The sequence below is a fragment of the Taeniopygia guttata genome, chromosome 2 (assembly GCF_048771995.1).
Source record: "Taeniopygia guttata chromosome 2, bTaeGut7.mat, whole genome shotgun sequence".
NCBI classification, from domain to species: Eukaryota; Metazoa; Chordata; class Aves; order Passeriformes; family Estrildidae; genus Taeniopygia; species Taeniopygia guttata.
Window position 1 is genome coordinate 146,413,800 of NC_133026.1, and position 16,225 is coordinate 146,430,024.

The 16,225-nt window shown below is 41.6% G+C and overlaps 1 protein-coding gene across 1 annotated transcript in view; it reads right to left on the reverse strand.

Moving 5' to 3' along the window:
• The window catches only part of COL22A1 (collagen type XXII alpha 1 chain), a 192,740-nt gene that overhangs the window by 15,007 nt on the left and 161,508 nt on the right, over positions 1–16,225 (reverse strand). Inside the window, exons 43-55 of the mRNA XM_072925037.1 lie at positions 14,841–14,885; positions 14,378–14,425; positions 12,417–12,530; positions 12,177–12,230; positions 10,027–10,080; positions 9,135–9,188; positions 7,573–7,626; positions 6,204–6,257; positions 5,354–5,407; positions 4,287–4,340; positions 3,675–3,719; positions 2,713–2,766; positions 1,623–1,676 (exon numbers count right to left, since the gene is read on the reverse strand). Of these exons, the coding sequence (XP_072781138.1) occupies positions 1,623–1,676; positions 2,713–2,766; positions 3,675–3,719; positions 4,287–4,340; positions 5,354–5,407; positions 6,204–6,257; positions 7,573–7,626; positions 9,135–9,188; positions 10,027–10,080; positions 12,177–12,230; positions 12,417–12,530; positions 14,378–14,425; positions 14,841–14,885 (738 nt within the window). The remainder of the gene's footprint in view (positions 1–1,622; positions 1,677–2,712; positions 2,767–3,674; positions 3,720–4,286; positions 4,341–5,353; positions 5,408–6,203; positions 6,258–7,572; positions 7,627–9,134; positions 9,189–10,026; positions 10,081–12,176; positions 12,231–12,416; positions 12,531–14,377; positions 14,426–14,840; positions 14,886–16,225) is intronic.

Consider the following 16,225-nt stretch of genomic DNA (forward strand, 5'->3'; position numbering starts at 1 on the left):
CTTTAGCATTGTTCAGCCTTCTCTCCTGGAAGTATCTTATTTCCAATTGACCTCACAGCTTCTGCATTCCTGATTGCATGTCTGATCTCAGGAAAAAAATCGATATGTAGACCCAAATCTGCAGGTCTGAGGAGGACCAAACCAGCACTTCTTCTCCTTCTCCTTATCATATGCAACATCCTTCTGGATGGATGGAGCCATCTCCTCTGGCTGCTCCAGGTCACCACTGTTCCGACAAGACTCTTTTTAATCATCTCAGGCTTTGGGGAATGGAGAGAAACACTTGTTCTAGCACTTGATACTTACTTGACACCAGACAATTCAGAATGAGCCAAATCATCCTTTAAAAGGACCTGTTTCTCACTGTTCCTTAAGAAAGCAGCTGAGCTAACCCACAAAGTTTGGTAAAATGAAGTTTTACACTCTTCTCATCTCAACATGCAGAGTCTTTTCCTTTGTTATAGCTGACCATAAAGACCAGCCCTTGTACTGTCAACATTCAAAATCATGCCACACTCCTTTTTAGATAAAAAACAAAGAAAAAGAAGAACAAGAGAAACTGATACTTTGCCCTCCAACATAAAAGTCTTCTGTAAAGAAGAATATGGCCTGGAGTTATGATAATTTCTATGTCTTCAAATATTTTTACTCACTGCTAGTGTTGTGCAGGGGTCTGACATGATAGTGAGTGATGCCAGCAGTACAGGAGTAATGAGATAAATTATGAGGTAGACACAGGAGGTCTCCTTATGTTCTTGCAGTATAATCTAACCCTGCCCCCCCCAGCTTGGAGGGACCTGCTGCTCCAACTCCTGGCATTGCTGATTCAGCATTTTTTACCCCCCTGATCATGCCGTGGCATCTGTTTCACTACCAGTTCTTCCAAGAAGGAAAGGAACTCGCTCATTGCAACACAGTAAAGATGTGCTTTGGTTCAGCAACAGAGATATCAATTCAGATTTGATGAGGATTAATTTATAAAACAGATTTTTAAACCATATGAAATTAATAAAAGTAATTTCTGAGCCATCCCACATGAGACTTTTTGAAATGTCAATTAGATTTCTGTTTCTCCACTGAAGCTGTAATAAAATAGTACAGGTGCATAGTATCACAATTGGACGCCACAAAGCTCAGCCTGGGCACCTACAGTGAGTGTCCATCTTTGAAAATTGAGACCATGTGAGAAGTGATTAGGATCTGAGAGGCAGTACAGAAATTATGAGTATTTCTGACTCTGCATCCTGACAGAATCCATTGGACTGTTAACCATCAGCCCCTTGCACTATTATAAGTCCTCATCAGTATCTAGCAATATCATTCTTACTTGTCTTTTTAAAAGGCAAAGTGTTTTAATCAAACATTGTCTGAATCTTCCTAAACTCTCTTCTTTCCAGCCAGAGTTCTGGATTGCAGAATATTCCCACCACACACAATGCCCAATCCCTGGAAGTTTTCAAAGCCAGGCTGGATGGAACTCTGAGCAAGCTGGTCTAGTGGGTGGTATCCCTTTCCAGGGCAAGGGGTGATAACTACATTATCTTTAATGTTCCCTCCAATCCAAACCATTCTATGAACTGTTATGGACCTCTAGAAATGGCTTGTCAGGAGACAGAACTCACCGGCTGTCCTCGGAGTCCTCGAGGGCCCTGTGGCCCTATGGGACCAGGATCACCCTGGAAGAAAGAAAGTATTATGATGACAGATAAAGAGCTGACATGGAGGCAAGTGAATAAACATTTTAAAATGTTCCTGCTAAATTACACTGTTCACATATTAGGGGAAACAGGATTAAATGAGTCTCACTGCTGCCTTTCAGTTATTTATGAGGAAGATCAGCCCTTTGAATTTTAAACACCTACCACTAAATGCAACCTGATGACAGGCAGAAACCATTTCTATCAGGTTATTATCAGATTATCTTAAAACTGTGTTTCTTAGGGAGGGAGATTCTCTGAAATTTCTCAAGAATTGATAAGTCTGTTCTCTCTCCAGGGAGGCTTCAGAGCTGCCTCCATCTCCTCCAAAGGGTTCCTTTTGGTCTGCCCTACATTTTGCTTTGTAGGGTACTATTTACAGGACACCAATTTCCCGTGACACAAAAGGGGTGCAGATGAGAAGCCACTTCTCCAGGTCCCATGGCAGTGGCACATCAGCAGCTCAGAACTTTGCTCGGCAGATGCTGCAGGATCCCACGTCAGCTGCACCCTCCCAGGACTCTGTTAATGACTGCACTTGACACTAAACATGCCAGAGGAACTGTTTGTACCATCTTTCTTTCCTCTGAGCAGCAGCAACTTATTCCATAGGTATTTCACAGCCTTCAGTGGAGCGACACAGTCAGTCAGGTGCAGCTGTGGCAGAGGAAGCGTGACAGAGCCTGGCCTGGTGGGACCCGCAGAGCGAAGCACTGCTCAGAAATGGGTGCCAGAAGACAGGTCCATGGCTACCAAGCACAGCCTGGCTTTCACACAGTGCTGCTTTCTCTGCTTATCCAAAGATATATCTGACATTTTAGTGCCAGCAGCTGAGCAGTGACAAAGGCCTTCTAATTCTTTACTTCCCCTAATGATCTTTGCACAAATCATTCCCTGCAGTAATTCACCCTTTATTGAAGTTTCTGCAGCTGGTTCAGGTCAGGGTCACTGTGAATTAAAATTTCCATTTGTCAGGGAGAAGGAGATTCATTTCTGCTCAAAATGGTGCACTTACATCCTTCCCTGGTGGCCCCTCACGACCAGCAGGACCCGTCACACCTGGCTCCCCCTGCAATTCAGCAAAAAGGGAAGAGATCAGCTCAAGGTCAAATTCAGACCAGTATCACCATTGTAAGTTGTATGAGATTTCTGCTATGTGTGACTGAGCTCAGTGAAAACTTTTTTAAAGCCAGCAGGAGCCTCGTTCATCTTATATGACATTCAGCTTATAAAAATAACTCAGAAACATCTCCTCTAAGTGATACACAAGGCAGTGCTCTGCTTTCCAGTAAATTATTTGCTACTGCAGGCACTGAAAACCACCAACACATTCATGATACAGAAGGTATTAATGAGGAAAGATGAGGATCTCCAGCCCTGGATTTTTCACATAAGTTTCTGCAAGCAGAGAATTGCATTTCCCTGTAAAAAAGGCAGGATTTGGTGGAAGAACATTCAGTTTTGTATTCCCTCATTTACACCAAGAAGCTCCAAATAGAGTGGAGAATAACTTTTCATGCAGGTCTTGAGGTTTGGGTTTCATGACCCACAGGCAACTTAGTAATTTCTATTCACTTTTCTGTAAGTTTTGTGCTTGAACTTATTTTGCACTTCTCCAGCATTTGTGGAGGACAGCGAGTACTTGTCCAACAAGTGCAGTAGGGGTCCTCGCTTTGCCAGCATTTTTACCAGAAGGATGTGGTATGGAGGCATCCTTGAGACTTCTTCACAAAGGACTGTCTCAAAGGGAGCATCAGAGGATTCAGCTCTACCACCTGCCTCACCTTCCCCAGAATCAGAAGTTCAGCAGAGGGAATGAAGACAGCTGCTGTCATTTCTGTGCCAGAGATGTGGCCCACAGTTGAAAACAGCCACATGAAACACTGTCATAATTTTTACCTACTGCCTCACAAAGGGGCAACTTCAATTCCCACAATCTTTCTCCAAATGATTGTGCATGAGGTACCTGTTACTTACCCGAGGACCTGGGGGACCTGTATCTCCTCTCTGTCCTTTGAAACCCTACACAAGGGAATGAAAGCAATAATTATCCATATTACCCTGATGCAGGAAACACTAAGAAAACTCTAGCCTGAATGTTTATTTAAGAACCTTTCCAGTTTTGCCAAAAGTTACTAGAGACTGGTCAGCACGGAGCAGCTGTGTCCCAGGGTGTAATTAGGCAGGGCCACATCACAGGCCCATAGCTTTCCATAACTCCTCAAGCTGTAAAACCAAGGTTGTGCTCTCTATATATCCCAGCCAATATGTTATTTAACCCTAAACTTTACTGTCTCCACCCTTTTAGAGGATGTGTAACAGAACACAAGGGCTACAGCTGTAACTTCTGGGGAGGGGTGTCATGTGGTTACATGCTTAAATTTCTAGATAATAATTTACTCTTCTCCATGTGTAAAGGATTCAGAAATGTCAGTGTTCTATTTTTGTTGCTTATTTATATATTTTCTTTAGTCACAATGTCAAGACTGGTTATATGTTTGCATCAGTAAAGAACCTCATTGGCCCAAGAAATGCTCCCTGACTACAGTAAAAGGTTGAGTGGGTGGAACCCTTCAGAACAGCACCCACCGGCAATCCTCTGGCACCCTCCCGGCCTGGGAGCCCTTGTTCTCCAGGTTTTCCCTGTGGGAAACAATAATGTTCATGTTAGAGAGAGCCCCAGGTCCATCTCACTGCTGTTGAAAACTTCCCACTCCTCTCCCTTAGACATAACATCACTGAGAACTGTGAGTGCCCAGGGTTTGTGCAGGAGAACAGCAGGGACAGACATTCCCAATCACACCTCGACCTGCACTGTCACCTGCACTCTGAGGTCCTGAGGCATTTCACAGCTCTGGATAGGTGCATGTTTGCAGTGTCAGGACTGCACCAATACCCAATCAGCACATGCAAAATCAGCAGCTGCACATAGTTTGCACATTGGTGCAAACACAAACTAGCTGCAGCTTCTGTGACAAGCACTCCTCAGCTTAGCAGTTGTCCTAATGCCTGGGAACTTGGCTGTTCCCAGAACCACTAAGTCCCATTTGACAAGTCACAGGAAGAGGCTGGCAATGCCTGATACTTGAAGTACAACCTTCATGTAACACACACAGTTGCAAGAAATAAAATTCACTGCCAAATTTACTAACATTGCCTTTTAGCTGACAACTTTGTGGCTCAGCTTTTTTCCCTCAGCAAATAAAAGTAGAGACTAAGTAGAGAAAATCAAATAAACCCTCTAATTCTGGGCAACAGAACTTTCTCAGAGCAATCCAGAAAAATGCTTCTTTAAAGACTCCTCCTCTAAACTTTTTATGATCCATAAACTTCTATCAAAAGGATGGATCACTAGGTTTAATGTTACAAGACAACCTTATTTCTTTGCAGTGTTTAAGATGGCTGTAAAAGTGGAGTCACTAAGTTTTAGTGTATTTATGGTAGTTGTAAAAGTAAAAGAACCCAGTTTCTTTTCCAGATTGCTCATGTGTCACGCCTGTAAATCGCTCAAGACAATACAGTTCCTCTGGTGTTAAAAACAGATGTGCAAACAGGCTCCTTGTTCCCCCTAAGGAGTCCATAGATAGGCAGCTTCAAAAACAACAACTGCATGCAGCTTCTGATTGACTGAGCAAAACAGTTTTAAATTACATTACCGGCTCCCCCAGAGATCCTGGTTTGCCATCTTTACCATCGTTCCCAGCAATGCCCTGTAAAATGAAAAGCAAAACAGGGTAAAATTGACAAGGATGATTGGTGGGGGTTGTGTCGGTGTGACAACTCTGCTCATCATGACATGCTTATGTTTGCCTAAATTTTCAAAATCCTTCCTACATCTATAGCTCAGTCATAAACCTCTCCTTGCTCCACCCCTGTAACAGCATAATCTCTTTCCCTTTCCAGTATGGCAATATTTCCCTTTCCAACAAGGTGAGCACACCATAATCTTAAATCAGGTTTCTAAAACCAATTGTTATAAATCATTATAATGCCATTATCTTCAGGTAGACTACTTTACAGGAGAATTATCTCTGGCTCAATCCTTATGACAGATTTTAAAAATCCCAAAATGTTGTACTGTTACATTTTCCAGAAGAGAGGAGTCTATGCCCAAGTTGCACTTGAATCTGAGTCAGTGCAAAGGAATAATTTTGACTGGATTCAGATAAAGTCAACGTCCCAGTCTCTGAATCCTTGTGCCCTTACACTGGAGTTATAACTTGATTTTTGTGCTCTCTATAAGAGTATTTCTTCCAGTGAGAAGACAGGCAATGAACAGTCCCAATTCACATTGTTATTAACACTTTGCTTTAAAGTGATCAAATACAGATCCTGGAACTAAAAAAATACTGTCCTGAAAAGGACATTGCATCAGCATGACAGACACTGCTACAGACCATGCATGGCTCTCAAAGCACCTCAGAAGTGTCACCTCTTTGTTTTACATACCTATGTGTGCATGAATAATTTAATGTACTCAATTAGAAGGAGCTTAATCACACTCACTGGAAGTCCAGGCAGCCCTGGTGGGCCCTGTGGACCTGGGGGACCATCTTTGCCCTGGAAAGAAAGAAAGAAAGAAAGAACAAACACTGAGGGTCAGGCAAGTTCCTCAGAGGCTTCTATCACATGAAGATTTATTGCATGGAGAGTCTGGTGGGACAACTGTGAGAAGGTGGTCTTGTAGCCCATGTCACACAGTCTATGAGGTTTTCTTGTACTTCTTCTAGTTTAGAATGGATGACTCTCTTTTAACATAAAAACCCCACTATTATCATTGAGTTCTTACAAATTGAGAAACCTCTAAATCACACGTAATTTCTTTTTTTCTTCTGAATCTTAATTACATTTAATATTTCATCCTTAACTTCCTGGATGAGGTGTCCTGCTAGGAAGCAGATGTGTATTTTATACCTTTTTAATGAGTAGTTACCAGAAGTGGCTTACTGACCATCCCAAGAATCCCCTTACCCCACAGGATTGGACAATATCATTCCAGGTCTTTCACAGTGTCACAATCTTATCATCCATTTGAAATGGAATTTCAGCCAGCCTGTCTATCTTGTCTCTGGCCTCTCTGAAAATGCTCACTGATTTCATAACAGCCATCAGAAGGACCACCACTCTTTACTTATGAAGTTCAGGTTGTGAAATGGCTCTGCAAAAGGCACCTTGTCCCTTAGGAAACCTTGCTCTAGAAATTCATCACAGAATTACAGTTTTAAACTATTACAACTCAATAGGGAGTATTCTTCAGGGAAGGTTCATTTTTAACTTTTCAATCTGAAATCAGCATCAATCAGATTACCTGTCTCTCCCAGGGTTTTCTAACACATTACCATAAACTAGCATCTGAAAACCCTTAAAATGAAACAACAATGCAAAAATTCTTCATGGACTTCTCAAAAGTTATACCTGTACTGGTATTTTTTGTGGTGCCAGGAAACAGTACCAGGCTCCAGCATCTTAGCAGTCCATCTTTCAACAGGCTGCATCCTTCAACAGACTGCTGATTATATTTTGATAATCCCCACACAGATTCAGGCATTAGGCTTAGGTCACGAAGCATCTAACAGATTTAGAAATCCTGTTCTGGCGGCTAAGAGATGTTAATAGCGAGGACAGACAGACAAGAGGTACAAAAACATCCATACTTGTCCCATGGGCTGGACTATCCTCTGGCTAACTTGGAATTTCATTTGGTGAGTAAAAAAAGTGCTAGAACAGTAACCTGTGGTTATTTGTGGAGGTTCTACTTGCAGGCTGAATATTTTGGAGAGCTTTCAAAGGACATTACATGGATGCCAGCTCAGTTTTACTTCACAGACCTAAACCTAAGTGAAACCAGCAGTCAAGCACAAAATTTAGAGCTTACCACATCTCCTGGGTTTCCTGCTGGTCCTATTGGTCCTGGTGCACCATCTGACCCCTAAACAAAATAAAGCAGAAACAATGCATTAATGCATTTTATATGTTTGTCAACACATTCCCTACCACAGCTGGCAACTCTGGAGCTTTCTTTAATCACTCAGTTTAACATTCATTCAATTTCTTCATTCATCACTCAAAAGCAGCGTCAACCTCTGCACTCAATCAGCCTCCACAGCCAGAAATTGTCAGATATTTGAGTTTGGTCTTGGCTCTTCCTTCTGAAAACAGGGGACAAATAGGAAAAATCCAATCATGACAAAAATAACTCTGAAGAACAGCAATTACAGGAGAACAGAATTTATGAAGCACACATTGTGGCAGGCAAACTTCTGGAGCCACAAGACAATGCAAATAGAGGGAAAAGTCAGCAAAAGCTGAAGAACAAAATTGTATAGGGGACATCACATTTTGCTCTGTTTTGACAGGCTCAGTTTTACTTTTCCTTTGGATGTGAGTCTGTTCAGGAGGTCTCATAGGACAATTTAAAGTGTTTGAATCCCACTGGTTCAGCTCTGTAGTTGTAGCAGTATTAGGTTAATAGAGACATAGCAAATGTGTCTGTTATTAACTTGTCCTAAAATAATGCTCATGGGAGCTCAAATTACCCACAAAGCAAGTTCATGTGCTGTCACAGCAGCAAAGCACCCAGCATCCTTTTGGCACTGATACCATCTGAATATAGAATTTAAATCTAATTCCCCTTTTCTGGTATGTCCTGTCATTTAGTCAGTGCAATGTGAATTCAGACTTTGCTGATCCCCAGAACAGATGAAGGTGGCACACCCTCAGCACAGCAGAGTCAAACTGCACAGTAAGCAGCAATATGAGCAGTGATGACTCTGGACAATGAAAGGAGGTTTGGAGAGAAAAGTCCTTGACTCAGAAAAAAGCCCCAAACTTGAAGGGAGCGAAGCAGGAGAGCCAACAGGACAGCCAAGTGATTTCAGCCCTGATCCTGCACTATGACCTCTTTTTAAATACAAAGAAGCATATTTTTATTCATGGAGAGAGCAGAAATAAGAATGAGGACTATGATGGAGAGGGACATGTAAAAGGCCTTTTAATTCAAAAGTAACTCACACAACATGCAAATGGAGAAAACCCAGTCTCATACCACTGTGTAAAATTGAGAACTAATATGCTCTTAGATCTGCTAGTTCTAGACTAACAACCTACCCCACATACAGGAAAGCACCTATACATGTACTAAATAGTCCCTATGGAAGAGTTTTCATCATCATCTTTGTTTTGCATAAAGAGAGCAACTGAAGCTTAGCAACAATTTACAGAATGAGTTGAAGCAATCAGTGGAAAGTGGCCAATGTATTAAATAGCAATTACCATGAGTGGGGAACTCTATCACACTCAGGGGATCATTAGGAACCCACTGGAAAATGCAAATTCAGTGCACAGACAGATAGGAATGGTCCTTTCCACCACATGGAGCTTGCAACACCCTTTATCAGCAAGAAACTACAGGACCATCCTTGCAAGAGAGGAACTTACAGGTGGACCAGGGTTTCCAGGAGCCCCTGAGAAGCCAGGCATTCCAGGGTGGCCCTGCAGAATGAAATCAGAGACTTTCTTTATGCATTAGTCACATATCTACTTGTATAAAAGTCAACTGGTGATTATTGCGAGGTAACACCAAAATTAGTCAATTCACAGAGAGCTGGTTATAAGGGAATAAAGATCCATGGCTTTTTAAAGTGAAACCTTGGTTTTCAAAGCATGCATTTAAAAAATAACACAGTTAAATTTCAGGTGTACTTCTTCCCATGCGTATTTTAGTCTATGCTAATGAAAGATGAGAGCAGATATTGTGGAATTGCACAAGTCAGGAGATTATTTGGGAAACCAAGCCTGTTTAAAATGTCCTAAAAATGTCATTGAAGAGGTGCTGATTTGCACCTTAAACCAGTGACTCAGCCCTTGGCAAAATTAACTATGAAAGGTTTAAATTAGAGTAAACTTTCTCATCTTTCCTGTGGCATCTCAGTCCTTCTTAAAAGAGATCCTCCTTACATTCATCAGCTAAGACAAAGAGATATACTGGCTTTTTCAACCCAAAGACACCTGAACTCCCGGAAATCATCTAGGGATTATCCAAGGAAATGAGTAAGTAAGGTTTAAGTAACGTAGAGAATTTAATGCATTCAGTCCAGAGGTGAGGAAACAGATGGTACTGGGAGGTTTTTATTGAGGATGAGGATGGAATCTGGAGGATTGCTATGGCTCCAGTCTTTGGCACAGCCCATTTGTGGTTTGTCAGTGATGAAGAACTCCCATCTTCCTGCTCTGCCTCTGAGAAGGGTGCTCTGGCACAGGCATCATAGGAGTTACTGATGAAGGAACAATCACAGTGACAGCACTGCTGGAAAGTACACTCTGTTTTTACCTGTTCACCTTTTTCTCCTACTTCCCCAGTCATGCCACGGTCTCCTTTAGCACCCTGGCAATAAAAAAAGAGCCATTGAAAGTCAATGAGATTCAGTGTTGTGACAGCTTTTTGACCTCTCTCATAAAGCACTTGGACATTCAAGAATAAAACTCAAGAACCAGGACTGAGCCTTCCTTGCCCTCCTTTTAAATTCTTCTCTAGACTTTCACTACCAGTGCTGGAGCCAGGAATATATGTGGAAAATGGCCTCTTAGCAGACCCAGCATAGCTGGTTTTTAATGTTTTATTATCATAGATATAAAGAGGAATTACACATCCTTAAAGACCAGGCAGGTTATTAGGCACTTCACTAAATCACATCTTGATAAAGAATCGTCTGGCCCAACAAAGGTGCCCACACCTTTCACAGGGACAACAGCAATAAAACCAGCACTTCTAAAGTGCAGCCAGAAAATTCATACCCAGAACGTGCTCTTCTTTTTCTCTTGTTTTCTGTTTTAGAGACACAGGCAGAGACACTAACTCAAATGTGCATGCCTGCGTTACCAGTGCTTACAGTGAGACAAGACAGTGAAAATTACTGAGGTAAAGGTGAACAAGGTGTTAACAATGCACAGAGCAACAATGAATTGCTGGCCTTGGAAATAATACACTGGTTTACTACATGAAGAGCTAGGAGACAAAGGGGAGAAAGAGGGTTGCTATTTATTAATAAAAGAGCTCTAATTCATATGGCCAGATGGAATGAAGCTGCTCATGAGCAGGGTGGGACCTAATACCTTGGATGGTGTTGGTAAGGACAATATACCACAGAGTAAAAAGTGCAAAGCAATTTGGGTCTTCCACTGCAAGGATCCTCCTAAGATATGTAAAAAAGAGTCACAAAGACTGACTTTGTGTTCGCCTCTTCCCAGGGGTCTTCAAATACTTTTTTTTTCTTTTTTCTTTTTTTTTGAGAACTCTTTATATTGAATTCAAGTTAACTACTTATCAGTTACTTGATTTGACTTTATGCATGTGTAAAGTTTGAAATTAATCCTGTTATTTCACCTAACTATCCATTTTTGCTGCCTAAATCTCTGCTTTCTTATGAAATATAAGAAAGCAGCATATGTGGTATGTCTCAGGTTGCTTGGCATTTCTGCCAGTTATTGGCTTTATGGGTTACTAATTCTCTTGTAAATTTTATCCTGGAACATACTTTCATTTTGATCAACTCTGTGTTTACTTTCAAGACTGTGCTGCTCTCCCCACCACCCTTTTAATTGCAAGATATGAAATTAATCCATGAAACTCCATTAGCTTGTCCTGTACTCTAACAATTGCAAATACAAAGATGTTAAAATAGCAGGAGCTATTTTAGACAGTAAGTCGGTAGGGAAAGGATGTCTGAAGGAAACTGTGGCCAACCATTAAATCACCTCACCTCTCCCTCATTGATTTGTTTTGATTTATTTCACATTAGACAATTGTAAAGGCTTTAACTGTGGCCAGGCACTGGCATTGCAGCAGACTGGTGGCAGCCCTCTTTATGAGAAGTGCTTGAAATGTGACAATTTTGAAATACTTCAAACAAGGGAAGTTTTAAGTTGACCTATGTCCTAGACCACAAAGCAGGAGCATATAGCTAAAAGAAGTACTTTTTCTTGTGACATGTTTCAGGAAATATTTGGAGTTTTTGGGTAAAACCAAGAGGCCAGATGTTGTGTTTGGAGCCCAGCAGCCCATTGCAGCCTTAATTTAAGTGGTTCCAGCACATAAGATTCAAAAAGGAGAGGAATAGACATGGTGGCTACTGCTGAGGCTTTAATTTCTTTTTCACCTAATCTGAGTTGAAACTTCCTCTCAAGTCTATCCATCAATGTAATGAAATTCAACACCAAGACTCAGGCCCTTTAGATGTGTCTGCCTGTCTGTGTGAACAAAGGATGGTAGAAGACACTATTAAAGTGAAACAATCCCTCCTGTCATGGGCAAGGACACCTTCCATTAAACCAAGCTATTCAAAACCCCATCCAATTTAGCCTTTAACATTTCCAGAGATGGGGCATTCATAACTTCTTTGGGTAACCTGCTCCCAAAATAATTAGTGTGATTAATTAGTCCCAAATAAGCTTTCATTTGACAACTGAAGAAAACCAACCAACCTTTGGGCCATCGAGCCCAGGTGGGCCTGGAGGACCTCTGGGACCAGCAATCCCCTGCAATGCACAAGAGGCAGAGGTAAACACTAGTTTAGTTCATTGACTGCACAGCCTCTAAAAAAGATTCAGCAGGTTGTTGATGAAAAAAAAAATTAACCATCTTATAAGAAACAATCAACCATATTAGTAGAAAAACAAGGTCACAGCAGATCCAGGGCATGGCCACTCCCTCAGCTCTCTTACCGTTTTCCCATCCTGGCCATCTCTACCCGGTGGTCCTCGGAGACCTTTATCCCCCTTGAAACCTGGGATGCCTGGCAGTCCTGGTGGGCCAGGAGGGCACTCACTGCACACATCCTGGGAGAAAACATGGAAAAACACATCAGCAATAGTCTGCAGACACTTAGCAGACCCTGTGAACACCCACTGTGAATGCAGCACTGCAGTGCTGGTATAATTCTTAAACCTTTGCTGTTTTACCTCAGGATTGGGGTGAATTTGCCTTAAAGAACCAATGAGAGCAGCATGAAGCAGAGTGAGGGTCAGCAGCTGAGCTCACACCTGCTCCCATGGGAAGTTTCCTATCAGTTCTAGGTCCTAATTGGTCACCCAGGATCAGGAAACCAAGGAAAAGCTCTTCCTGATGAGGCGGTCAGGGAGACTAGAAAGACTATCAAGAAAAACATTGGTTTGAATCTACAAGACCTACAATCTACTAGAAGCCTTTGTCTGCTCCAGGCTGAAAAATCTGTGTTACTGCTCAGAGCGCAGGTTTCTAGGGAAAAATCAGGTGCAACACAATGTCAGAAAGGGTTCTGCAGGGGAAATTATTCGGCTGCCAGCTTGGCTAAGGACAACTCATCCAATGAAGCTTGTGAAGACCAAGTGAATGTCACAGTGTCCTGGCCAAATTTTATCAGTGAGAATCACTACCTCCCTCCTTCCAAACATCTTTGAAGCATGGTCTCAGCAGTCTTTACATTCCAGCTGACCTCAGGAAATTGAATCCATCTATGACATTTCCATTTCAAAGGCAGACTCCCTTCAGTAAAGGGGAATACTGCCCAGAAGAGCATAACACAAAACAGATCAGGTGGAGAGTCAGGAGCCCCTGCTACAACACCCAACTCTGTCAATGATCTGTTGCAAAACTGCGGGGAAAATTGTGCTTCTGAGTCTACATCCACATTTATCTACTTACAGTGTAAGTGCTTGAGAAACACCCATAACAGAGCCCTAATTTCATCTGGGATTTCAAGGTGCTGCCTTTTGTACCAAGCATGGAGTGAAAAAATACTGAGCAGAAAAAATGCACAAATGTGTTTAACCATAATATAAGCAAAGGAAGGAAATGAAAGAACATCAAAGTGACATCCTGTACCTAAGAATGAGTCTCTTGCTCTTGTCCAAATCAAAAGCCCCAAGCAACACCTTACAGTGAAACTTCCAGAACAATATTGAGGCCCACAAAACAAAGACAGCTCTTCAGTGAAGAGTAATTTCACAGCAGCAGTCTTAAAAGGGTCCTTTGGTTAATGTGGTTGGTAAGAGAAGGTAATTTTTTAGTTTATTTTAATCAATAAAAAAAGATTTCTTGCCAGGTTTAAGACAGCTTAAAAACCTCACAACTCAGCTCATGTAAATCTACAGAGATTTTTCAGTCAACACCTATCAAAGACTGACTAATTTCTCAGAAAATTCTCTACATGGAGAGTAAAGGCAGACAGATTATCACTGAATCACAAGTACCTCTGGGGTTAATTACCTGCATCCTTTTAGATTTACAATGCAAACTAAATTTTTACCCACAATTACCAAAAATTACTCTTGTCACTCTTGAAGGTGTATGTGAAAATATCTAGCATTTTATTAAAATGGTTTATATTTTCTGTTTTAGATAATGTAACTTGATAATGCTTATCTCTCCTTGGAATGCATGCCTCAGAAAAAGATGAGAAAGTCTTAGAGATGTTAAGATGTTAGAGAACTTTTTAGGTCATTTCACTGCTGGGGAAGTGATTTTGATCTGTGCTGTGAGCCCATGTCCCAATACCAGTGCAAGTAGGAGACTTGTAAGCCTTGAGCTTTGAAAGAGTTTTTAAAGACACCTTTTGCACTTGTAGTTCAGACCCTTTCCCATCACAGAGTGTTAGGTCTGAATCAAACAGAGAGATAAACTCCCACCATCATTGAAGGCTGATTACCTTTACCAGGAGATTTATGTCCTCTGGAGTGAGCCGGGGTGGGGAACCCTGTGGAATGAGAAATTCATTATTTCAGGCAATTTTAAGAGGCACCAAGACATGAGATTTTTTTCCTGAACATGTTCTTGGATTCTCACTGGTTTCCCTTGTCCTGTCTAGGACTCACTGGGCCAAACTTGTACTTCCCAGGCTACCAATGCTCTTCATCACACCTGAGTTCTTGCTGCGGGTACTGTACAGTGCTGCTAAAGAAGTGCCTTTAAAATTTTGGCTTTTATTTACATGCAGAATATCCAGTTACTTTCATACCATTCCATTCACTAAGCCTTTAGTGGGTTTTAGTCTTTTTCCTACTGCTCTGCTGGGAAAAAGCAGTGGGAAAGCACTCAAGTGCACTGAGGTGAGATGTACAGGTGGAGACTGAGTTAAAAGGAAGATGCAATACAGAAATAAAGTTACATACAGGTTTTCCAGGAGGTCCTCTTTCCCCTGGATTTCCAGGTACACCCTAAAGATGAAGAAAAATAAAAAACTGAAATTATTATATAATAGCCTCCTGGTTGCTCTTGCACTCCGCTGACTGATCTGGACTAACACACATTTTACTTTCTCCTGCTGAGCAGCACTGCTCCTTGCATGTGACAAACAGCAAACTCCTCTAAATATCTGCAACTTGAACATCCTCTCAAACCCTTGCTAAATTTGAGTCACACAGAGACTGGAATTGCTTTAGCCTGTCTTCTGGTGATAGGAAACACTATGAACTTTACTGGTGTGAAGGATGAAGCTTTAAGCCTCTACTACACTACTAAGAAGCACACTTCACCCTTACAGACAGTCTGATACAGACAGATTGTTTAATTGAAATCCAAACACCATCACCATTGGCCAATTAAAAAATCACCCTTTGATAAACAAATCTCCATGACACATTCCACATGTACACAACCACAGGTGCAACAAGTGAAGATAAGAATTGTTTATTTTTTTCTCTGAGCTTTCTCACAGCTTCACAAGAAAATCCTAGGACAGCTATCTCTCTCTCTGTTCAGAGGATATGTGATTACCACAAACAAGCAAAATCAATTTGTTTGGTTGGTTGGTTGGTTTTGTCTGTTGAGGTGTAGTAGTATCAGTTTTCATGAGATGAAGGCACAGAAGTTACCAGCATTCTCAGAATTTTATGTCCAGAAAGGCAGGGTTAGGAAAAGGGACAACCTCCACCACTCAGCATGCATCTCTTACATGCCATTTACAAGGAATTAGGTTTGCTAAAAAACAAAACAAAAACCATGTCTAAAATTTTTTTGTAAAATCTTTGCATAAAGTAATGCTCACTTGGGAAAGTTAATCTTTTGAACATGACAGTTGGCCACTGCGCAGATGGTGACAATAATCTGCATTGTGAGGATCCTTCCAGTGGGGTTTTAAGATACTCTGACATTTCCCCAAACTATTTTCTGCTGAATTCCTGTATCCACTCAAGCAAGTGCATGTTCTATTCATACTGAGAATCTCAAAGACCACACAAAATTTACCACATACAAAAGCTGTCGTTTCTGATAATTTTTGTTTCTAAACAGAACAGTTTCTACTGACTTCTAAAAGGATCTTATCTGTGTTCAGCTTTGTTGATTCTGCAGAAGTCCCACATGGGGTTTTCTCTGGGATGGTTCCAGATTTGCCACCCAGGATGTTCATAGACTCATAGAAGAGTATGGGTTGGAAGGGACCTTCAAGACCACCTAAATTCAACCCACTGCCATGGGCAGGGACACCTTCTACTACCTCAGGTTGCTCAAAGCCCCATCCAACCTGGCCTTGAATGCTTCCAGGGATGGGGCAGCC